We start from the raw sequence: 26,579 nt of genomic DNA on the forward strand, positions 1-26,579 counted from the left end.
AAAAAAAAAAAAAAAAAAAAAAAAAAAAAAAAAATCAGAAAAAAATAAAAAAAAAAGCATTAGGATTTCCTATTTCAGTGACATTATTTGTCAGTCTAGTGCAAGGCAATAAAATTTCCACATCTTGACATTTAGGGAAGCAAAGGAGAAAAGTGACAATAGAGGAAGAGATTTAGGATTGATCAGAAATGTGGGTTTATATTATCAAGGATAGGTCTCTTAATTTCTCTGAGCATTAATTTCTCTAAATATTTATTTGTTGCTGTTCCTTCAATAATAATTTTGATAACAGTAATATATACCTTTTTGTAGACAAAAGTGTTCGAGTTTTTCCATTACCATCCACTCAAACTTAGAAATATAGAACATTACACAAATAAATGACAGTGAGATAATATAATACAAAAAAGTTTCCTAGAAATTCTTATAAACTAGATAATAGATCCCAATTACATTGCCTCAAAACAGTCTAAATTTTCTCTGGATATTTATGTATTGAATACTTTAGGTGTCTCCAGATAAGAAACTCAGTGTAGAAAAGTTATTGTGGAAATTAATTTTAAGACAAAGAAATATTTCATTAATTATGATGCTGCTAATTCCATTTATAATGATGACTCACCTAAAATCAGAAAAAATAATGAAAATATTAAAAATACAGCTTCTAGGTGACTTCGAGTATTATTATAACCTGTGATTATAACTGTAATACTATTAATAACATTAAATTTATATAATAAAGTCAATAGATATAAATTTTTATTAGTTTTATAACTTATATTTTAATAAGACACTATTTCTTGAAATAAAACTTCAATATTAAATATTAGGTAAAGTTCTTAACTTTCTCCTTTATTCATTCAGAAATCAAGAAGCAAATATTTCCATGTGGGCTCCATTCAGTGATCTCTGTATCTTAGAGCCTTCTTGCTTGTCAAATACAAGAGCCTAGAGAGCCTTTTAAGACTCATGGATAACTACTACCATGATTGTTTTCTGAGACAACTAACAAGGAGGCAAATCAATGCTAGATAATAATGATTTTGAACTAAGCTGGAGCAGTTATCAATTGATGGCAATCATTTTATTGCTGTGGGTTATAAACTGAATAACTTAAGTGTAAAAAGAGAAGCAACAAAAATAAATTCTCCAATGTTTTGGATCTGCCTGGTCCTGGATCATGGATTCATCTTCTCTTTCAAATCTCTTTTTCCTCCCCAAAGTCCAAAAGCCTCTCATTCTAAAAGAACTAAAGCAATTTATAACCATCTCTAAATCCTCTTCTGGTGACTTCAGGACATAATAATTTGTCCCCTCTCTGAAATCTTCTAATGCTTATCTGCAAGTTAAAATTCTCATTTGGCTAATAAGCATACTCATGTGTCCCTCATGCCAGCAAGTTTTGTGTTCTTATTAATACTTTCCCTTCCATTTTACTTGTAGCTTTTAGCTTATTCACCAACACTTCCTCCACAACTCATTTTAATCTTTGATCTGACTTCCCTGACCCTCTACATTGATTTTTCTAAGACCACAAGTATTCTCTTAATTAACAACTTCAAGGTCAACTTTCAGTACTGCTTCCTGACTTAAGAACAATATTCAGTACTTGAGAAGAAAAGTTTGTATCCTTTGATGGCAGCTGTCACAGCTCTCTCTCACCAGTCACAGTTCCTGCAGGGAACTTCCTAAGGATGTTGCATGACATGGTCCTGTCATTCTAAACACACACTGCTCCTTCATAGTCTCCATACCACGGTTTCATTTCCTTTTAACCTGCAATCCCAGCACAGATGATCAGTGTCTTTCACATGTATTGTAAAGGAAAGTGGACATTTTCTTTTGAATATCTCACAGGCTTTACAGAAATATTACTCATTTTCACTTCACATATTTCTGCTTCTGTGTAATTATGTATCTTCTGTACATCATACTTAACATATTGTACTACAACTGCGCTTTTATTCAAATACATCACAAGAGAGGCTGTCTTTGGCTTTGATGAATGGAGGTAGTGCTTGCTGGGTTGCGCATTCAGTCAATACTAATGAAGGACTATGAGCTTCTGAAGTCTTTGGGTAGTTCATTTCTCCCTTCTCTAAATGCTATCAATCACTGAGTCACAGCACTTGTGATAGTTTGTCTTATGCGAATGGACAAAAAGAATTCATTTGGGAGTGTGAACAATCTTATCTAACAAAGATTATAAAACACTCACCCTTCCCGTTTCCCTGTAAAAGGAAAGAAATCTTGCTTTCAGAGTTTGAAGTGATTTGATCAGTGCAAGAGGGTAGTGGCCGAAAGAGGTGAGAAGAGGAGGAGAGGAAAAAGAGTGAAGAATTTGGAAGAAAGGAAGAGTTGTCATGGGAGAGATTTCAGAGTAGCTTTGGACTGTGGTGGAATTGAAGAAAAGTAATACATTAGGAGTGCCATTTCTTTGTGAATTGGAAATATTAATATTGTTTAGGAAATACAAGTGAATAAAATAATTGCTCTTAAATGAATCATTGTGGCTCTCAAACTGTTCTTAAATTCATCCTATTAGGCTACACACAAGGATATACAAATTTATAAAAGCTAGAAAGTTATATAAAAATGCCTTGAAAGAGTTTGTTCTTTTCTTTCATAGACTTCCCTTTTCAGAGCAGCTTGAATTCCCCAGGAAAAATAAGCAAAAAATAGTAGAGGTCTCATAGACCCCTCCCCACCCAATGCAGGTCCTCATTGCCACTACCGTCGCTTAAAATTAAAGGACGAACATTGACACACCCATGTCACCCAAAGCCCATAGTATTCATCAGGTTTTATCTTTAGTGTTAAAAGTTCTATAGGTTTTGACAAATGCCAACTGCATCTATCATTATGATCTCAAATAGTTTCACCGTCCTAAACATCCCTTACAGTCCGCCTACTCATCCTCTCACACCGAAGTCCCAACAATCACTGATCCTTCACTGCCTCCATTGTGTTGCTTTTTGGGGACTATCACATCATCAAAATCATAAAGATTAGATTTTTCATTTGTTATTATGCATCTTATACTCTTTGATGTATTTTATGGCTTGTTAGGTCATTTTTGGTGCTATTGTACAGACGTGTTGAAGTGCATTTATTTGTTCACCTACTGAAGGATGTCTTGTAGCTTCCAGGTGTCAACTATGAATGAAACTGCCATAAAACATTCATGCACAGGCTTTGGTGTAGATGCAAGTTTTAAATTCATCTGATGAAAAACAAGGGTTTCGAATGCTGGATAACACTGTTTAGCACTGGAAGAAACATCCCACTGTCTTCCAAGTGGCCCTGTCCTTTCATATTCTCAACACCATTAAATTGTGTTTGCTCCTTTGTCAAAGATCATTTCCCTGTGTTTGTGCAGATGTGTTTTGGGGCTAACTCTTCTGTTCTTTTCGTCTCTTCGTCTGTTCTTTTGCTAGCACTGCAGTGCCTTGATTGGTGCATCTGCGTTGTGAGTCCTAAAGTTTGCTACCCTTGGTCCTCTGACTGTTCTCTTTCCATATTAGATTGGCTATTCTGGAATCAGTTTAAAGTCAACAAAAGTATCAAGACATCATATTGGCTTGTGATTTGGAGACGTCTATTAGATTTTCAAGTGGACATACAAATTAAACGGTTAAATAAATGCATAGGAACTGATTGATGTAAATTTGGTAGTCAACTTATTGATAGCCTTTAAAACTATGAGAGCATCAAGGAGGTAAGTGAATGTAAACAGGAAAAAAATGTGAAAGGAATAAACCCTTAGGAAATTCATACTTATAGGGAAAGAGATGGGAAGAATAAAAAACAGCTGACTGAAAAGTCATAAAAACACCAAAACTTTATAATTCCTGAAAATTAAGTAAAGATAGTTTTTCTGTAGGTGACAGAACTATTAGTAGAGTAAAATGCTGCTGATAGGCAAGGAAAGAGGAGAAAGGATTGATAATCAAATTCCACAGCATAGAGTTTCTTAGTGATATTTATATAGACATATTTTAATGAAGAGGTGAGTGTAATCTGCTTAAAGCAAGCTCCAAAGAAAATTTTGCATGACGTTTCAAAGTTTTGCTATAAAGTTTTCTCTTTCCAGAAATGGAGTGGTGGATTGCAGAGCAAGTAACAGAATGCTTGTATGCTGATGTTACTATTTTGGTGAAGGAAAACAGTTGCACGAAACTTAAGAGAATATTATAGAGTAGTATATTCAAAAAGAAAGGATAACGTCTGAGAACCAGTGCACAATTAAAGAGTTATCCGGGGTTAGGATGCATAATTTATCCAAAAGAGAACAAAAGGAGTTTATTTGGTAGTGGTGTTTTTGGAATTATTTTCTTCTTACTGCTACCTTAGCCATGAAATAGAAAACAAGATCATATGTGAGAGTCATGAAAAGGGAAAGAAATTTGCAAATGGAGGCAGTGTAATGAAACAGTCATTTAGGACAGGAAATAGTGAATAAACTAAAAAAACCAAATGATGTTGGCAGTCCATTTGAAGCTATGGATCATCCATCCTCAGGGCTGCAAACCCTGATTTGGCGAAGTGAGTAACTTAGTGTTTTTTTGTTTTGTTTTGTTTTTTAATATGTGTGCAATGAAGGAAAAGAAGGGAATAAGATTTTTGGAGAATATGAAATTGAAATAATATAATGATTGATAATTGAATTTAAACTGGGAGGAGGAATAGTGTCTAAGAGAAAGTAAAAATCCAAAGGATGAATGACTTGAAGATGCTGAGAGTCTTAAGTTTTATAGGAGTTGGGATAATGGCTGAAGTAAGATTAAAAATAGGAAATTTTGATTGGATAGTAAAATGAATGAAATCAATATTATGAATCAGTAAATCTACACAGGACTGAAGCCTATGGGATGCAGTTCAATGATGGAGTAAAGATTAAAAAATAGAGAGGACACTTAAAAGCTGAAAGTATAATGTTGGGAAGAATATCGACAGGCAGCTCTAATACCAACAATTATTACATGATTAGTGTTTTTAAAAATGGTTCCCAAAAGATATATTTTCAAAAGCTATTCCAATAGAGGAGGGTTAGCTTTATTATTGTGATAAGGAATGGAGTTGGGTTGTATGGATTGATAAATGGGAATCAGAGAATTTTGGAGAATAAGAAAGAATAATCCAAAGGTGACAAGGATAAATAAGTACAAGAAAACAATTGCAGAAGTGGGAGGTAAAACAGGATCAGAGAGATCTGAGATCCTTCAAGGAAACAAGGTTTCAATTAGAGCTGAGAAGATAAAAGAAAAAGTAATTTAGGGAAAACATTTTGCTGATGATTGACTATGGAGTCTGGGAAACAGTTCGTCTCAGTAGAGGGTAGGAAATGGAATCACAAAATAACAATATGAATGGAGTCCCAACTATCTTGTGGCAACTGACAGGCTGAAGATAAATGTCACCGTGAGAAAGGCTGTGAGACCCCAGTAGGCTGAGTTAAGAACTAAGGGATCAGAAACCCATGGCATTGATCAAGAAGAGGTAAGTGGATGGAATAGCAGCAGGCATTCTTGGTGAGCATCTGTCTCTACCACACTTTTAGGAACACTGATTGATTTTCTCACATGCAACCATTCTACTGATCCATAGCTACTATTTTAGTTTTCCAGGTCTGCCGCAACAAAGCACCCCAAACTAAGTGGCTTAAACAACAGTCATACCAGGGAGGGACCTGCCCTGCTAGAGTACAACTTCATGTTAACGAATTACATCTCTAATAACCCTGTAAATAAATAATCTCATATCCTGAATTAGGACCTCAAAACATGAAGAAGACGCATTACAACTGAGCCCATAGCAGCTACTCTCAATACTATTTCATTTAGTTTTGAAATACTTTGTTTCAAAGTTGTAGATATTATATTTCTTAATCATACTGACTATAAATTTCTCTTTGGTATTGCTCCCTATTTGCTATTACCATCCAGACTATCTTAGCCTCATAAAATGCTGACAGCTACTATTCAGTTGCCATTTCTCTGAAAACAGATTATGGTAAGTTAGAATTATTTACTCTTTGAAGATTTGATTGGATTTTCTGGTGACATCAATGACTGGAATGTTCTTTATGGTAATACTTTTGATTATTCACTTCTTTTATTTTTCTTTCGTATTTTATTCATCTTGAGGCTTTCTTAAATCTTTTAAAATTTTGCAATGTGACATTTTCTAGAAACTTCACACACTAAAGGCATTTAAAATTACAATGTTTTTTGTGAATTCATCAATAATCTCTTTTTAAGGTCTGAAGCAAATATAGTTACCTTTCTGATCTCTATAATTATGTGTGATACCTCTCATTTCATCTCAAGGTCAACATAAGCTTGTCAAATTGGTTTGCTTTTTAAAGGATCCTACTGTTGGTTTTGTTTTCTTTTGGGATTTTATCTGATTGTTTTCTTTTCATCTTTGCACATCCTTTTCTTCTTTTTATTATTTTAGATCTTTTATCCACCTTCTTGAGAGTAATACTTTACATTATTAGCTTATTTTCTAATGTTTTCCTTTTTAGTTAACTGATTCTGTCTCCATACTTTTTTTACCATACTTTTTTTAAAAAATGAGGGTTTTTTGGGTGTGTTTTTTTTTTCTTGGTAGTGGGCATCCAACTTTAGGACCTTGTACTTGCAAGGCAGGTGGTGAAACCACTGAGCTAAATCCCCAGCCCAAAATTATGTTGTAATTAATTTCCTTAAATTTCAAATACATAATTTTCAATGATTTTTGTTATTGGTTTCTAAATATATTGTGGTTATAGTATGTGCTCTATGAAATGTTTAGTTCTTTTTATTATTACTTGCTCTAGGGCAACTTTTATGATAAACTTTTATAAATCTCCGAATTCAATATGTACACTACAGCTGTTGAGTATCACATTTTAAATATGTATTTTAGATCAAGTTTGTTAGTCATCTTTAGGTCTGTTTCATCCTTAAATCTGTTCTATTTGTGTTCTAATCAATCTGGAGAAGTGTTTCAAATGATTTCTCCATAATTAGAGCTTTCTAAATGTCTCCTTGTAGTTCTATTTCTGCTTTATACACCTGAGTCTATGATAGTAGGTGGATTCAAATTTAAATTGTAATATCTATCTAAATTTCAGCATTTTGTTATTACAAATAATTTCCGCATCTCCAGCAATTCTTCACACTTTAAAATCTAATTTTCCTATTTGTATAGCTTGCTTCCTTTTTAATTAGAATGTTTCTGACATATCTTTTGTCAAACACTTATTTTACAATTCTTTATGTTGCTTGAAATTAGCATGTACCTGTGGCATTTTTAATCAATCCACTATTCTTTGTAAAACGTAATTTACTTTTGATACAATTATTAACATTAATAGCCTTATTATTTTGTGCTTTCTATTAATACTACTTTGTCTAGGTTTATTTTTCTCATGTATACTTTTCTTTTAATGGAGTATTTTTCTCTCATTTTATTTTTTCACCTCTACCTTGTATTTTGAAGTTATATATAGAGACATATATGGTGTATATATGTATATATATTAGAAATAACAGTATGAATACTAAAGTTGTCCATGTCTGCAGTTAATTAATATCATGACCTCCTTCAGAAAATACAGGGTTCTTAAGACAGTTTTTTTTCTATGTATTCCCTGCTTTTATATTATTTTTCTTATTTCAGTTATACCGATTGTATTGCTAATTACTTAAGGCTTTATTGTTACTATTTTATATAGTCACATTCATTTAGATTAACTCAGTGCTGCCTTTTATCTTTACTTCTGCACAGCAATTTGAATTTTCTTTCTATGTTTGTAAAGCTTATCTATCATCTTGTAAATTTCCACCTCAATCAATATTAATTATTCTTTCTAAAACTCCTTTACAGCCATGTTATGAACATGTAGGCCAAAAGTGTGCAACTAATGTGTCCCTAACAGACTTAATCACAAGTTAGAAAAGGCAAGAAGTAGTTCCAGAACAAGCTCTCTTTTGGCTAGGTATCTTCACCCACATATGTATTTTCTGGGCACCACTAGGGGTGATAGTTGAAGAACTGACCAGGTGCTAACACTGGTCGTGTTGACTAGGCAATTTTAGGTTTCTGGCCACTTTTCAAAATGTACTTTTTTGTTTTCATCTGTGTGTGCCTGCATTCTTAACTATAACTTGAGTAGAATGATGTGATCAATTCTAATTACAGACTATTTCAAAACTTGCATTACTAAACACTTTGACATTTCCATTTCAATTAGCATTTGTGTTTTATATGATCATTGTATTCAGTACTTGTTTATGACATATTCTGCTATAGTTACTGAACAAGATTTCTTAGTCCTGCAAAATTCTTTTCTTTCACCGCCTGCCTTGCAAGCTGAAGGAGTTCGATCCCCAGCACTAAAAAAAACAAAACAAAACAACAACAAAAAACACCTTCTTTTCTTTAACAAATCTTTAGTGAAGAATTTAGGGGAAGCAAATAGAAAGAAAAATTCAAAACATGAATAGAAATAAAGTCTATTATACATTTGTTCATTTTGCTTAGGATGATTAATTTGAGTATATTTCATAGAACACACAACCTTTTAATGATCCATTATCTTTCAAATCATCTGCAAAACAGCTGCATATGAACAGGTATTTTTCAGATTCTCAAGTGAATGATAAATTATAATGGAAGCACATAATGTTGCCACTGTAAGATATAATCAGAACAGACAAATTTATTATCCAGAAATTCTCCTTTGCAAATAAATCCTAGTGTCATTACACATGGAAATTATAATGACAATTTCAATTTATTTTAAATATTTTTCTTATGTTTCATATTTGTACTTCATAATATAGTAAACTGAGAGTCAATCTAAACCATATTTTATATATTTCTTTTATTTACCTATTTTATGATTTATTTTAATTTTGATTATTCTTAAGGCATTGTACTTTGTTGAATATTTAAATTTATTCACAACTTTAGAGTTCATGTCCCTTTTTGTTAAATAAGATTAGTACTCAGGCATGTGGCATGTTAACATAACAAAAAAAACATAGATTGAATGGTAAATTTATTTTGTAAATATGCGTGTCTTTTATTTACCTAAGAAACAAAATATAGTAGATAAATTGCAATTTGAAAATATAAGTGTGATGAAATTGGCCTCATAATCACAGGTATTATACTTTTGTTTTCTTAAAAAATTTAGATGTAGAAATGTTCACAAAATTAGCCAGATATTAAACAGCTGTTTTTTAATTTATTTGCATCTTGTGCACAGTAGCAACAAAAATTGAATAGATATATCAGAAGCCAAAAATTAAAATCAAAAGCAGAAAACCCACACACAAATAATATAATATTGATAATAGTGGGGGGTTTTATTAAAAATGTTGGAAAGACAATTGACTGAAATATATTTAATGTCCAATTGTGGCATTGTTGGGATTTAATAATTATAGTCCCCCAAATTTTCCTGATGTTAACATTATGATAATTGTCCTGTATGCCAAGTGACCCATGCTCTCCGCACTAACCTAGTTAGCACTTTCTTTTGTTTGGTTAGCTGTCAGTGGAGAATAGGTGCTGTTCATCTATTTTTGCAGTAAAATCAAGAATATATCGCCCTCTAGTGTTGAGAAAGTTAGTTAGTTACTTTTTAGCAATAAAAATATATGCATTGAAAAAAGCAAATATCTTATTTTCTCTATTCAAACAAATGTGATAAATCAGTAGACATATCGTAATTTCCTCATACTATAAAATAAGCACAAAGATGATTTCTTAATTTATTTTATAGCCTGTTATAAAATTTTGAATTAATTAAAAATAAATTACTTATTTTAATATTTCTGCTTTTTGTTACTTTGTTTTTCAGTATTGTTCTATCTTTACAAAGATAAATTATTTATAGTTCATTACCTTCTAGATACTTATAATTACTTTGAATTTTATCATACAAAATTAGCTATCTACTTGAATTGTTAAAAAGTAAAGAACACAACTGGAGAACTTAAATTACTTAATTGAACAAGATCACCAGACTGTACAGTGAAAAATGCATTATTTTCTCCAAATTACATGAGACAAAAGATCAAGAGTTCCTTAGAAAAAGTCTTCTAGAAAACATGAGTAGAAAATGAATAACAGAATCAGAAGAGCAATTTATTTACAGATATTAAAAATAATAAGCTGAGATTTAAAAATAAGTTCTGGGATAACAAGTATACTTAACATCAGTTAAGAGCATAGAACTTATTTTGTATGCATATCCAAATAAAAATAAAGATAATAAACTCTGGGGATAAATATCCTGATATTAGTTTAATATCAGATTTTTCCAGACCTCCATGTGTACACAAATGGAGTCTCATTAATAAACAGCCTGCTTTTTATTGTCTCTCTCCTTCCCTTATCATACGAACTGTTTCAGTGCCCTTCAAGCTTTCACTGGTGGGAGAGAATTAGGAGGTCCTGGACTTCCTGCCTATCACTAATCTTACTGCCCCCAAGTCCTGAAATACGTCTGTGCCAGGATGCTATGGTTGGCATCCAACACTGACAAACAAGTGGATGGGCAGAGCTGCAGCTCCTTTTATGTCCAATGCTTGGTCTGCACAAGTGTCTTGAGCAAAATTTACAAATGAGTCCAGGCAAGTGAATGGATTTTTGTTTTCTACTTTCTGCAGAGAAGTTATTCAGAGATGCTAGGACCTGTCTCTGAGGTAAACAAAACATAAATTTTGGGAGATCTAGCCCCACATCTTTTATTCCAAGTATTCAGTATTTTCAAAGGTGTGTGTGTGTGTGTGTGTGTGTGTGTGTGTGTGCGCGCGCGCGCTTATAGATATCTCAAATAATCTGGCAATTTTGGACTCAAGAAACAATTGGGGCGTTGTAATAGTCTACTTATAATTTAACTTAGAGATAACGGTGTAATTGAATTTCCAGTTTTCAAAAACTTGGGCTTAAATCTTGAGGTCATTCTTCCAGTGGAATTATTACAAATGCTATATCATACAACAGCAATCTAAATTAGTGAAGATTATACATATTTTCTCCATTTCTAATTTTGTATTGGGTTATGTTTGAGGGATAGCAAAGCAGTTTACTGTGAAAGAAAAGCTTTCAACATAGGCTAAACTTGAAAATGTACACACAATCTGGTTGGGGAGACATAGCATGAATGCAGTGCTAGCTGACTTTTCATTGGAGTGACAAGATACCTGGGAAAAGTCACAAAAGAGGGAAGATTTAAATTCCAGTCCACAGTTCCCTGGCTTCATTACTTCAGGACTGAAGGGAGGCAGAATATCATGGGAACTGTCTTCTCACCTCATGTCAGCCAGGAGAGAAGAGAAAGAGCTTATACTTATGAGTGTCCTTCTCCTTTGTGGCACCCAGGCCTCCAGCCCATTGGATAGTGTCACACACCCTCAGGGCAGGTTTCCTCCGTTGAATTTGCTGACCTGTGTGCCAGCCATCTCTGGACACATCCTCAACCACACTCCCACGAGTGTGCTCTACTAAATTGTCTAGTTGTTTCTCAGTTCAGTCAAGTTAACAAGATTAAGTATCAAAATAGGGAAAGCTTATTGTTCACAAGACTGTGCAATTTTAAAGTTTAAAAAAACAGTATCAAACACCCCCTCTTCAAAGTGTGCTACAGATTTTCTTTTTATAGAAATAGGACACGGTTTTTGCAGAAAATTTGAATGATATGTAAAACTATAAGACAGAGGTGATAGATCTTTTTAAGTATACTTTCCAATCTTCCATGATGCATTATATGGAAGTATTATAAACATTTCTAAGGTTTTTAAATCTTTGTAATGAAAAAACTAAAGGTCAAGCCTCTTCTGCCATCTTCCACGACTCTTTCCAAGTTTTTGAGAAAACAGCATCTGACTTGTAACTTGGGGTGAAGGAAGAAGGTAAACATATGAAAGATGTGAACAAGTTAACTGATTCTGCATGATTGTTTTGAGCACAATATAGCTGTCTGCAAAGCGTTGGTTCCCTTCTGAGTAGATCTCAGGCCTTCCTTCATATCCCAAGTAGTCAGTTGAACTGGGCATGATATAGGCTGCATTATGAGCGCATATCGGGGTGCCCTCACTGGGTAAGCTGGCTTCTGCCCAGCTGAGGACATTTTCTGGAGTTGGTGTATTCTAAGCTGACTTCCAAAAATGTAAATTAGAGTTATAATCAGGTTAGAGAAAAGAGAAATAATACTGGTCATTTTATTACTACAGTTGGTTCACATGCAAGGTACAAGAGTAACAGGATGAAGGAATCTTAGAAAATAGCTCTTGCAAAATGTTTGACTGTAAATATGAAGTGTAAAATTGAGGCAGTTGCTGTATTGGACATGGGTGGGATGGGTTATGAAAGTTTTTGAAGATGAGCATGATTTAAACTTGTTGAAAAGATTATACCTGGAGTCTCAAATAAATACAGGCCCAAGGCAATAGACTCAGAGTAATGGGTGGGTAATAGACATCAAAGCCATGCAAATATCAAAATAGTGTAATTATCAAGCAAAATATGTAAATTTGATATTTGTGGTCATTTACTTACAAATCATGTCCTCCAGTTTCAAATAAAATCTCCAGAAGATATTGTGTGAAGTTGTAGAAAAGAGGCTGGAATAAATGAGAAGGCTGATTTTAAAAGGAATACTTATCTTTCCTGGCACTGGGAAGCAAAAAAGTGGGGTGAAAAATCCCAGGGTTTGGGAAACATGACTGGAAGGGAGCTGGCTTGGTTTCCTAAGTGATTTTGAGCCAGTTCGACCATCACTGTCTGTTTATTTTGTAAAGTATATTGTTGGGGAAGTAGGTTACCAAGCTTAAGGTAGCCAAGCTTAGGAAGTTGTTGAAATCATCAAAATGTACACAGTTGAGGGACTAGAAATTAAAAAAAATATTATGGCTATAGAATGATTATTTATGTCATAATTGTAAGTAAAAATGATAAAAATTGGATTGTGATAACATCTACATAAAATAAATTATGTATAGAGCAAGGACTAGGAAAATGAAAGATTTTGTTGTGTAACATTTTTTCTAATTTTCTTGTGTTGAAGAACTTCCTTACTCTCTCAAAGTATGAAATACACATAAATTTGTTGAGGATGAAAAACAGCATTATGAGTTTAAAAAATTTTAGTGTTATATTCATAGATGACACTATTTACAGAAAAGAGCCTATTTTCAAGAGAAAATTGTTAATTAGATTATAACTAGGAAAGAATATTGGGGCTTGGGATTTAGCTCAGTGGTGCCACCGCCTGCTTGGTAAGTACAAGGTACTGAGATTGATCCCCAGTACAAATAAATAAATGAATTAAATTAAATAAAAAAGAATGTACCATGACACTGTGCATTCCCTTGGTCATCCTTTGACGCCTCCATATACATTGTTCATATATAGGGAAAAGAAAATAGAGATAGGAAGGAAACATCATTACATAGATTGCGTGGTTAATGCCTGCACTCTTCACATTAAATCCATTAGCAGAAGCTTTAAATCAGTAACTTTAAAAATATTCATTGTCAGTGGGACAAAAAGACTTTCTGGAAGTGAAAGGGACACAGTACAGAGAAGAAATGAAGACTAGACTGAAATAAAATAGTTTGGGATTTTTTGATACTAATATAAGATACGGTTGAATTTGCACATTTACCTGGCAAATAACAGGCTCTTAAGAAATGTCCGTACGATGACTTGCTGAATGGATGCTGAATGAGTGTCCTCACTTCTTACAGGAAGGAAAAGAAACAGTAGTAAATCCAAGCCTCCACTGAATTTTAGAGTCCATCTGATTCTTACTAGACTCTGAATGTCTCACTGCTAATATTACTCCAAAGTCTATCAAAAATAAGAAAAATGCAACAGATTTACTAAGAGAATTGTCTGGATTTCAAGAATCCTTCACTCAGATGCAGGCCTTCCAAAATTGTTCATTCTGTTTAATTGTGGCTCATACATTGTGGATATCTGATTATGATTTTAATAGCTTTAAGGGTAAAATTTGATAGTGAAATTTTAAGTATAACAATAAGCATACGACAGAAGTAGAACTAAAAATAAATACATAAATGTGCAGTTCCGTACAATGATCACTCGGCCTCTTAGGTGGGCCACAGATAGCATGTCTACTACTACTATATCTAAATTTTACGTTGCAAAATAATCCATGTCCTTACTCTTGTAGCCCTAATGTTTTTATGATAAGCAAGATGAATACATACATTTTCTCAGCTTGATTTTAATAAAAATACACTCATTCTTTTGAAAAAGCATGTTGTTTCTCTGCTTTAGAAAACAAAACCTTAGAAATTGGTAAATAGACATTTTATGTATCTGCAGAAAATGGTGATTAAAAGAAATCGCCTGACATTTACTCTGTTATTTACTGACTTGCCTTCATAATCTTTGGAAGTGTGAGCATAGTTGATAGCTCAGAGCTATGTACCTAGTATAATATTATGTTACAGTATAATATCCAGGTAGTGATATTATCATTATGTTTGAAATGACACTTTTAGGAGTTTACACCAGTAAAAATATAAATTTTGGGGACTAAAATAATTACATTATGTCACTATAATCAAGAAAATATAAAATGTATATAAGTACAGTGATAATCAACTGGTTATTTAAAGGAGTGGAAAAGTTTGATTTTTCTGGAGCTCATAAAGTAACACGCTACTTTGATTTTGATTAAATGCAACCGTTACTCATTACTTTGCACCTTCATTTTGTAAAAATGTTGTGACTTATGAAGTTGGATATGATCGCGGTGACAGTAATAGCACACATGTTGTGGTCTGGAAGCTGAAAGGAAGCCAACGGCCAAGGCGAATGGTTCCAAGCAGTTGTCTCAATATGCTGAACAGAAATGAGATACTTTCAGAATCTATTCAGAACTGTGACTACACTGATCTGTAGGTAAAACTTCTTCGAAATTCACAACACTTAAAATGAGACTAAATATTTTGAATTCACTTTTTTCTCCTGAGCAGTGCCTTACAGTCTTGCCTGTGACTATGAATAAGAAATAATCTGACATTAGGACTAAAGCACCCAATACACAAATATACAAACATAACTAATAAAAAGTTTTATAAAGCAATAATTACCTTTACTGAAACTGAAGTATGCTGGTATATTTATTCTGGTAATTTTCATTTACATGCTAACGACCTATAGCTTGAAAAACACCGCATCTCTTTTGTAAAATGTTTATAATTCATGGTCATAAATTGGGGAACTCATCCCAAGGGACTGTCAGTGTATGAGAACAAGGGGTTAAAGGTTTATGCAACACTGCTTTTAATTTCAAAAATACTTTTTAATGAATATGAAATATGAGCTTATTTTTATGTAATTTCCAAAAGCTAACAGAAACCCATGAAACATGTAGAAACAAGGTACGTGATCAAATACGTTTTTCCTCTATATATCAGTAAAAGTCCAAACTGTTCAACTTATTGGAAATTGTTGTAATAAAACTCAAAATTTCTTTTTGCTGCTACAATTCACTGCAATATTTTTTCTTCATTTTTGGCAGACATTTCTAGCCTTGAATGGCTCGATTTTTAACATTGAAATAAAACTTGCTAAATTTGTGGTTAAATTAATTATACTAATAACACTTTGGTTACATCTAATTTAATACTGGATTTTTCTCAATAGTGCAGCTTTTGCAACATAGAATCTTTATATCACATATATTTAGTATCGCAATCTTAGTCTCCTTATTAATCCTTCTAGAACTAAATTTCTTCATTTAAAAAATAAACTAATAATGAGCAATCACAATGATGGAAACAAACAGTACAGTGACTGAAAAATAGATGTTGGTATAATGCTGTTATGGCTATTTTTTTTTTCAATTTCAGCTCAGATTTGGTTATTTGTATTATTAAACCACCTTCAAAGCTAGGTGTGTTGGTTCATGCCTGTAACTGCAGCACTCATTAGGCTGAGGCAGGAGGATTGACATGAGTTCCAGGCTACCCTGGGCTACACCCCTACATCTCAATTTCAAGAACACCCCGAATTTCCTAGTGATATCTTATCTCATAAAAAAACCTTCAAAGAATAAACATGTATATTCAACATGAAAAATGTACCATTAATTAGTTTTAATAGGACTTTTGACTGCTTTCTTTACTAACTACTTCCAGAGATGACTAGAAATGTACACTGTCTTGGAACATTTTGCAATTGTACTTTAACAAATATAAACAATCTCAGAACAGTTTGAAAATAAGCCAAAGAACTAAAAGAGATACACAGAAAAATAATATATAAGTATTATCCAATTATAAAACAATCTGGGAGCTCTGTATTCCACCAGTGCCAACATGGAGAGCCATTTTGGAAATATAGAAGGTAAACAGAAAGAAAAAGTAACCAGATGTGATGGCATACATGCACCTGAGGCGGGAGGAGTGAAAGCTGGAGCCCAGCTAGGAAAACTTAGCAAGACAACATCAAATAAGTAAATAATAGGAGTGTGGTTATAGTTCAGTGTGAAGGCCCTGAGTTCAATCTCCTTTACAGCAGGGAAGAAAGTGTGAATGAGAAAAGTGGCACCTGAAAATCTTCCTTATTTCACAGTATCTGTGGTTAAGGGAGAGCATGCAGCTCAAAGTTTGAAAAGGTGGTCATGACAAGTCACCACTGAGTAACTCTTTTCAGACGTTTAACAACAGATTTATGAAAGTCAGATTTAGATTACTGGAGCTAATGTATGCTATTTAGATTTAAAATATTATCTTAGAGTCCTTAAGAATGCCTTCCACATATTTTTAAATTAATTTTATTGCTACATTACAGTCTGCAGTTTAATGACGTTCATCATTGGAAATGTGCACCTTTACCTAATCCATCTTGGTTCTTATTTCCCCCATCCCCCTGCCTTCCCTTCAACCCCTCCCTCCCTATCTACAAAGACTTTGTTTCCATTTTTTTAATTTCTCATATTAATTCCATTCCCTTCTTTCCTTTCTCCTACCCTGACTGTTTCCCCCTTTCTTCCTACTTCACAATATCTATTATACTGTTTATTCCTTATTTACACTTTCATTTTCTCTCACTAGAGACACTATTTGGTATTTTCACATGTGTGTCCAATTTATTTCACTGAAGAGTATCACCTCAATGTGCATCCATTTAGCTATAAATATTCTAGTTTCTCATTTTTAGGCTGAATACTTCTCCATTTTATATATATAAAACATATTTTTCATATATTTATTTGTTCTTTCTAACTCTTTGTCTGAGAAATATCTGTCCACTACAGATGCCTATTTTTGGATTGGGTCCTTAAATTTGAAAGTTCTTTTTTTTTTAAGTTCTTTATATATTCTAGATAGTAGACCTTTGTCTGAGAAACAGCTGGTAAAATTTTTTTCCCACATTATGGGTTGTTTCTTTACACTGTTGGTAATTTCTTTTACTTTGCAGAAGCTTTTTAATGAGAAGAGATCCCATTTGTTGATTGTTTGCACTAGTTCATGGGCAACTGAGTTTTTGTTCATAAAATGTTTTCCTACAGCAGTGTCTTTAAGAGTTCTACCTAACTGCTCTTCCAGCTGGTATAGTGTTCCTGTTTTAATATTTAGACATTTAATCCATTTCAATTTTAGTTTCATGCATGGTGAGATATATAGGCCTAGTTGTAATCTTTGGCAAGTTCAAACCCAGTTTTTCCAGCACCATTTATTAAAGAGACTATCTTTCCTCTAGTGAGGGTGTCTGTCTCCTTGTCAAAGATGAGGTGGCTGAGAATGTCTGGAGTTGTTTCTGAGTCTTTTAATCTGTTCCACTGGTCTTCAGGTCTGTGTCTTTGCCAGTACCATGCTGTTTTTATCACAGTAGCTTTGCAGTATAGTTTCAAATGGGGATTGTAATCCACAGATTGTTAAACTATTGGGGTGTTTTTTTAATGTCTCCACCATGAACCTGAAATAAATTTCCTTAATTTTATCTGGCTAATTTAGCAGTATATATCCTTTGAAAACTGATTTCAGTTGTCTTGCATGAAGAATAGTGACCATTTAAAATTCTTACATTGGCTAGTATCCTCACCCCCACTCCCTGCCATATTTTTTTTCCTTTTTTTCTTTTCTAAGATACACAGTATTAAGTAACAAAAGTTGTCAAGTCAGACTACATCTCCTTGGCATTCCAAGCAGTGTGAGCAACCACATCCTCTCTTAGGTGTGGGATCTGTTAAACATTGTCGATGTCTCACCCTTCTTATTTCATGCTTCCTTCCCTTCACTGGCCAAATTTTGTTAAGGAGGGAAAAGTGAGAAGCTTGAGAGGGAAGGCTCACGCCTTTGATTAAAACTCACGCACGCAGAGAACTCCGGCATCTACTGTTGTGGTGATCCATACCCATCATTATTCCCACTCTGAACATATTAATGTGAAACAAATGTCACATTAAATTGTATTTATTCATTGTGTTGGCAGATTTTAGTACCATATGCTTTTTAAAAACTTCTTCCACTATGGCATATTAGGAGGAGCTCTTTAAATACACAAAATTGACATCTCATCTCTTTTGTATTTAAAAATAAAGATTCTTTTATGTCAGCATAGGCAAAGATAACAAAGTATTGCTTATCATACATTTACTTTTTCTTTCACTCTCCTGAATAATTTCATGCTAAAACTTCCCACCTCTGGTAAATGATGTCTGGTAAATAGATGTCTGCTTTTCTAGAACCATTGGTTGCTGGGGCTGGGGGTGGAGCTGGTTCTTTGTCCATTAGGCACACATTTTCTTTTTCTTTTTTTAAATTTTTTACTTCTATTAGAACATGATTGCAGTACATAATGGTTACATTCATTGTAGGAAATTGGTACATGTATATAACACATTTCAACTTTTTTTTCCCCTTCTATCCAACCTTCTTTTATTTTCCCAGTGTCAAATTCTTTTAAAATAATATGAGTGAACTTTGAGACACCTAGGAAATAATACACAACTGGATAAACCACACTGACAAATTCCAAATTTCTATTGATGTTATATACACACACATATGGTATTAATTTCATGTTTATTCAAACATTTATTTATGAATTAAACTTTACACAAAAATGGAAGGTACAGTGTAGTTGGCTTAAATATTTTATACCATATAAAAGCCTTTTGATTGTTATATTTCATTTTAGTAAAATGTAGCTTGATTTTTTTCAAAAAGAAAACAGATTTTGGCAGGTAGCAGTGGAATCCCAGAACTCAGGAGGATCACCCTGAAGCTAGCCTGGGCTACTCAGTGAGTTCAAGTCAGCCTAAATTACATAGAGAGACTCTATCTCAGAAAAAACAAAGAAAGAAAATAAGGAAGAAAGAAAGAAAGAACAAAATAAAGAAAAAGAAAGAAAGAGAGAAAGAAAAATGAAGGAAGGAAGAAAGTAAGCAAGAAAGGGAAAGCAAGAGAAAGAGAAAAAAAGAAAGAAAGATTGATTTTTGAAACATTTGAAATGCATTTGGAAAGCAAATAATTATCTTACAAGAATTTTATTCAAAACAGAGCATTAGTAAGTTCCTAAAATGCATAATTAATGTTATCTTTAAAATGAATCAACTAGGAATATTTTCAAATTAACACAGTGAATTTCACAGTGGAATGATTAGGTACATTTACATATTTGGAACTTGAAAAAATGAAATATTTCCAATAAAGGGTAGAAATTTTGAAAATTCAAATTGTAAAATTTGGGAATGTTTTAAAAATATTTTTCCAAATCTAAGGTAAAAATGAACATTATTACAAATTAACATTGACTTTAATTTTGATTATTTATTTGGAAAAACTTATTTTAGAGCCTAAGAACATACAACAGAAATAGCAGCATAAGAATGGAAAATTTAATACTATCTAATATTAACCTGATGTTATTTAATATAATTTTATTTTCACTGTGGTTATTAATCACTCAGATTACCAAATTTAAAAAATAAAATGCAAAAACCTATAGCCGGGCATGGTGGCACACACCTGTAATCCCAGCACGGGGGAGGCTGAAGCAGGAGGATCGCTGTGAGTTCAACACCAGCCTGAGCTACATAGCAAGTTCCAAATCAGCCTCAACTACACAGTGAGACTCTGTTTTAAAAAAAAAAAAAAAGAAAGAAAGAAAGGAAAAAAAGCCTATAAAATACTCACAGCATGGTAGAGCACATTACAAACCAGGCAAGTGTGACTCTCTGTGTTGTAGTGTGTCATGACAAAGCCCTTTCATACACATCAGATTGACAGTAGTAACTATTAGGGAACTCTTTCAGGGACACTAGTTTGGCAATTGCAAAATAAAAAATTCTTGAAGAACTCAAGCAAAGTTTTGAGGTTGATGAAAAAACTTTCGGGAGAAAGAAATTCCCTAAATTCACTGTCATTTAGTTTTAAAAACTAATAATAATGGAAAATTACCTCTACTTATAATGAAGGCGATTGATGAAGTTTCCCGTGTGTTTTTTTTTTAATGCTTTCTACATCTGTTTTCTTTTGAACTAAATGAGAGAATAGGATATTGAACTTTTGATTGTTGAATTAAAATAAAAAATGGAAAACTCAGTTTTCATTCTGATATCTGGAGTAAGCCAAATTAAGGAATGTGCTTTGAGAATTATGGGCCAAGATTTTCTTCTGGTCTATGCTTTCTGCACTTGGTTTCATGAGAAGGAACTCAGGGTGCTTTTTCTTGCTCTGTTCCTTCTTCCGCAATCTCTCTCTTGCTTTGCCTTGAAAAATGGGAAGACCATTTCTCTCTGCTTATTTGGGCAATTAAGCTAAGTGGCTTTCTCTGATCCATAGATGAAGGCTAGATAATAAAAGGAAAAACTTACAAGTGCTATAAATATAAAATAAAAATCATTGACTAAAAAAATCATTCACTCAATTTGGTACTGGAGAAACTTGAAGAAACACTTAAAGAGCATGTTTTACTTCTCAGATAAGTACCTAGTTTTCTACGAGACCTGGAGAAGCAAATTTTATGATAATTAAAATTTAAATTAAATCTAAACTTCTTACATCTATCTTTATGTTAAGGTGACTTAGTTGAAGAAATCTCAGCATGCATTCTTGCATACATAAGGACACTTGGGTATAATGAAATAGGGTTCTTTATGCTGTAAAACTTTGGAATACTCTGAATCTAGATAATAAAAAGCATATACTAGCACTTAATAGACTAATATTATTTTGATAGTTATGCATCTTAGAGATCAGCACATATATAAATACAGTATCAACATTCCTATTTCTTTGTTAGTTATCACATTTCTCCTCTTTTTCAGATAATGCTTAGAGGATTCTGCAGCAATTCTTGGTATTGGATATATTCAAAATCTCTTCAACCTTTATCCTTCTGGCCCACTGCCTTCCAGCTTTAACTCATTTGTGATCCTTTCAAATATTTTACATGATTTGCAATGGTTACATGAACTTTTGGGAAGTGGTAATTCCACCATCTCATACTTTATTCGTGATGGCACTTTAGGAAAAGAAGTTGGAAAAAAGCTTCCAAAGCATAAATTTAAAAAATGAATCTTATTGTGAAGCTTCGGAGAAGTTTCCGAACATTGATTGTTCTCTTAGCTACCTTTTGTCTGGTGAGCATTGTCATTTCTGCCTATTTTCTCTATTCTGGCTACAAACAGGAAATGACACTTATTGAAACCACTGCAGAAACAGAATGTGCTGACATTAAAATTCTACCGTATCGGTCAATGGAACTGAAAACGTTTAAACCTATTGATACGTCTAAAACTGACCCTATGGTCCTCCTCTTCGTGGAGAGCCAATATTCTCAACTTGGTCAAGATATCATAGCTATCTTGGAGTCCAGCCGATTCCAGTACCACATGGTCATTGCCCCAGGCAAGGGAGATATACCTCCTCTTACAGATAAGGGCAAAGGGAAGTACACTTTAGTTATCTATGAAAATATTCTGAAGTATGTCAGCATGGACTCATGGAACCGAGAGCTTTTAGAAAAATACTGTGTGGAATACAGTGTTAGTATAATCGGTTTTCATAAAGCCAATGAGAACACCTTACCAAGTACACAGTTAAAAGGATTTCCATTAAACCTCTTCAATAATCTAGCTCTAAAGGACTGTTTCGTCAACCCTCAGTCTCCTTTACTGCATGTTACCAAAGCCCCCAAGGTTGAGAAAGGCCCTCTTCCTGGGGCAGACTGGACTATTTTCGAATATAACCACTCAACCTATCAACCTGTGCTTTTAACTGAACTACAGACAGAAAAATCCCTTTCATTTTTGTCCAGTAAAATACTTTATGCGACAGTAATTCAGGATCTGGGCCTTCACGATGGAATCCAGCGAGTTCTCTTTGGCAACAACTTGAACTTCTGGCTGCACAAGCTCATCTTCATAGATGCCATCTCCTTCTTGTCAAGGAAGAGATTGACACTGTCCTTGGACAGGTACATCCTCGTGGACATTGATGACATATTTGTGGGGAAGGAAGGAACAAGGATGAATGTGAAAGATGTAAAGGTAAGAACATTTGTGAATAACATCAGAATTTATTGTTCATTCACTTTGTGGTAGTGAGAAAACATATTTTTTAATATTTTACAATGTTACATTGCTGAAATTTTAAAGTGTAATAGGATTGAAATAAACTCTTAAAAAATTAAAACCATTACGCATACAGACCTACACACAGATGTGGACACACAGACACACAAGAATCCAAGCTTCAGAAGGTACTGCACTAATATAACCTCAAAAGTAATTATTCTTATCTTCCTTGCTTCTTGTTAAGCCTTGAACAGGCTTTTTTCCTGTAACATTTGCTGCAGTTTATAGTAAGAGACTAATAGTCACAGAGCTCTGTTTTGTAACCGATCACCCTGCTCAAGCTGGGCTTGCACACACTATGTTTAAAATACAAAATTGAGAAGTAGCCGAAGACCTTTCTGGAAGTTCAAACAAATGAAACATTTCCTTGTATGAGAAGTGCATGTACTCGTGAATATAAATACTAACAAATACAGTTTTAGAGGAACCTGGCCTAAAAGATTCCCATTGTTATCTCTATTAATGTATTATATCATTTTGAACAACCCAGCAGTGGTACTGCCTGCCCTTCTAGTTGCATAACACCCATTGACTACATTACAGATTCATCTTGTGATTGCTCTTTTGTAAAGAAAAAGCTAAGTACGAAGCGACACAGGATGAGATTCCTGAGTAGTCCCAGCTACTTGGGAGATTACAGAAATAGGAGCCCTGAAACTTCAAATTTAAGACCAACTTGGGGCAACCTAGAAACTGCTCTAAACACACGCACGCGCTCACACACACACACACACCCACACACAAGGCAACATATATTTATTAGGAAGATAATTCTGTGAACAATTTTCATTATAAACCTCAGTTCAATATTCTCACATGATTGTCCACTTGTGTCTATTTGCCCTATATGTACTCAAAATCACTCTGTGCATAAAGACTTTTAGTGAACATAAATAAAACAGTAGTACACAAACTGGGATAAAAGAATCAAGATTTTTATGATCTGTTTATCTTTGTTTTATCTTTGGTGTTAAAGTGTTTATCTTCCAAAAATGAAACGTGGATGCTTCTTCACCATAATGGCCTTTTTTGTCCCCATCCTAAAACTTTATGGCCGCTGTAAGACAACGTGATCAAAACTAGTGAAACAAATTCTTTTAAAAAAATCTTTACCGAGGAACAGCTGGTAAAAAATTTTTCCCACATTGTAGATTGTCTCTTAGCTCTGCTGATGGTTTCTTTTGAAGTACAGAAGCTTTTTAGTAAGATGAGATCCCAGTTGTTGATTCTATCTGCTAGTTCCCATGATACTGAGGATTTGTTCATAAAGTCATTTCCCTATACCAATGTCTTCCAGAGTTCTGCCTAACTTACCTTCCAGCAAATTTAATGTTTCTGTTTTAATATTTAGATCTTTAATCCATTTGGAATTTTTACCAGCTGTTCCTCAGACAAAGGACTATTATCAAGGATATATAAAGAACTCAAAACAATCAGTCCCCCCAAATAGAAAGACTCGATTCAAAAATGGGCATCTGAAATGAACAGACATTTCTCAGACAAAGAAGTAAAAGCAGCAAGAAAATATCTGAAAAAATGTTCCACATCACTGGCCATTTGAGATATGCACATGAAAACAACACTGAGATTCCACCTCACCCCACAAAGAATGGTTACTATCAAGAAATCACACAATAACAAATGTTGGCAGGGTTGTGGGGAGAAAGGAACCCTTCTCCATTGTTTTTGGGAGTGCAGACTAGTGCAACCACTATGGAAATCAATATGGAGATACCTCAAAGAGCTTGGACTGGAGGTTCCATTTGACCCAACCATCCCTCTGCTGGGTATATTTCCAAGAGAACTAAAAGAATCATATCACATAGAAGTATGTGCACCCATGTTTATAGCAGCACAGTTTGTAATAGCTAAATCTTGGAAACAGCCTATTTGCCCATCTGTTGGAAACTGGATAAAGAAGTTGTGGTTTTTCTATAAAATGGAATATTACTCAGCCATAAAGAATGATAAAATAGATTCATTCATAGGAAAATGGATACATATTGAAGTTATACTCCTAAGTGAAATAAATAAGTCACACATGTGTAAATACCGAATAGTTTCCCTGGTGTAAATAATCTGCAACAATGCATAAGATTCTAATAAGATTACTGACACTTAGAAATGGAAAGAAAGGAGCTAAAGGTGTAGGCAAGGTGGGATGGGTAGGGGAAGAGTAAAAAGGGAAAAGAAAAAAAATGTGAGAGAATGAAAAGATGAAAATAAAGTGTTTGTAGATGGGGAGGCAAGGAGGGGGTGAAGGGAAGGCAGGGGTAAGGGGAAAAAATGAGAATCAAGACTTGTCATGTAGAGGTACAAGATCCCAACAATGAATGTAACTGTACTGTATCCCTAAAATGTACCAATAAACTCAATTAAAGCTGAAAAAAAAAATCTTTACCGTGCATGTGGACCAACAAATTCTGCTTCTAATGAGCCAACAAACAAAATAATTGTTTCATTATGACCCAAGTGTTCCATACAAAGGGAGTGAGTGAGCACTGTTAAATTCTGTCTAGGCTGTGTGTTTATTTTTTTTGATTTTCTTGTATTTAGTATTCCTTAAAAATAATGTAACTGCTAGTTTTACCTTAATTATAGATTCATACATTTGAAAAGAAGTCAGATACTTCAAAAAGTTTTCAGAGTGCTTGGTTCCCAGCCCCAAATCCTAAAAGGGTAGGATTTTTATATTTTAATGTCAGAAATAATATAAATCAAAAGATTCTCTACAACTCTAAATGCAATTGACCAGTTCAAAGTTAACATGAGCACCATTTCTTGGTAGAAAAACAAGTGGTTATTCTTCAATACTAATAAAATATTTAAGAGATCATTGATAGCTTCTAATCTTGCATAACCCTGAACAAAATAATAGAATAATTTTTTTAATTGGGTCTTCAGCAGTGTCACATGTGGATAAATAATTAAATATATACATAGACACGTAGACATAGACATGTACACATGTAGATATAGATATGCATTATTGTGTTCATATCCTTGAAAACATGCATACATGTTATACGCTAGTTGTGTTGAGGTTATGATGTGTGCTGCAGTGGGATGTTTGTATCATTAAAAGCTCTAGAAGGTTTATCATCTCTTTTATGTATTATATTAAATAGTATATAGTATTTATTAATGTACATACACATTTCAAAACTCTCATTTTGAAAAAAGTACTCTTTGTCTTTTTGGTTGTTTCTAGATCTCCCACAGAATTGATTTATTTTTTGTTGTTGTTTTTCTTTTTCAATTCACAAAATTGCATAAACCTGTCATTAAAACATGTTTTGAAACGTATACATTGTAGAATGGCTAAATTTAACTAATTAAAATATACATTACCTCAAATTTATCTCTTTTTACTTTTTTGGTGAAAACACTTCAAAATCACTCAGTAATGTTCAAGGATGCTATGCATTTCTATGAACTAGAGTCACTATGTAAAACAATAGATTTATTGGACTTATTCTTCCTATCTAAATGAGATTTTTATCACTTTTGATGGACATTTCCTTATTCCTACACTCTCTGTCCCTAGTTTCAACCATTCTGTTCTCTGCTCTCATAGATTACAAATTTTGGGATGCTTCACAAAGATGAAATGAGCTTTTGTCTTTCTGTACCTGGGACATAAAATAATATGCTAGGTTTATCCATGCTGTGAAGAATGATAAATTTTTCTTCTTTTTAAAGGGTAAATGAAATTTTGCATAGGGGTGGGTGTGTGTGTGTGTGTGTGTGTGTGTGTGTGTATGTGTGTGTGTGTGTGTGTGGTGTCCTTTTCTTCATTCATTCATCCATTGATGGGCACTTATTTTGATGCCATATTTTGGTTCTTGTGAATATTACTGAAACAAACAAGATCACAAATAAGTCTATTCAATGTCTTAATTTCCTTTCATATATATAAATTCACATATATTAATATATTATATCTATATTT

At 33.5% G+C, this 26,579-nt stretch overlaps 1 protein-coding gene across 1 annotated transcript in view; it reads left to right on the forward strand.

Annotated features, from left to right (window-relative positions):
• The window catches only part of LOC104868855 (N-deacetylase and N-sulfotransferase 4), a 286,413-nt gene that overhangs the window by 9,853 nt on the left and 249,981 nt on the right, over positions 1-26,579 (forward strand). The window contains exon 2 of the mRNA XM_010633850.2: positions 21,317-22,540. Coding sequence (XP_010632152.1) covers positions 21,563-22,540 — 978 coding nt within the window. The 5' untranslated portion in view covers positions 21,317-21,562. The remainder of the gene's footprint in view (positions 1-21,316; positions 22,541-26,579) is intronic.

The sequence above is a fragment of the Fukomys damarensis genome, unplaced genomic scaffold (assembly GCF_012274545.1).
Source record: "Fukomys damarensis isolate Sample0158 unplaced genomic scaffold, DMR_v1.0_HiC HiC_scaffold_38, whole genome shotgun sequence".
Lineage (NCBI taxonomy): Eukaryota > Metazoa > Chordata > Mammalia > Rodentia > Bathyergidae > Fukomys > Fukomys damarensis.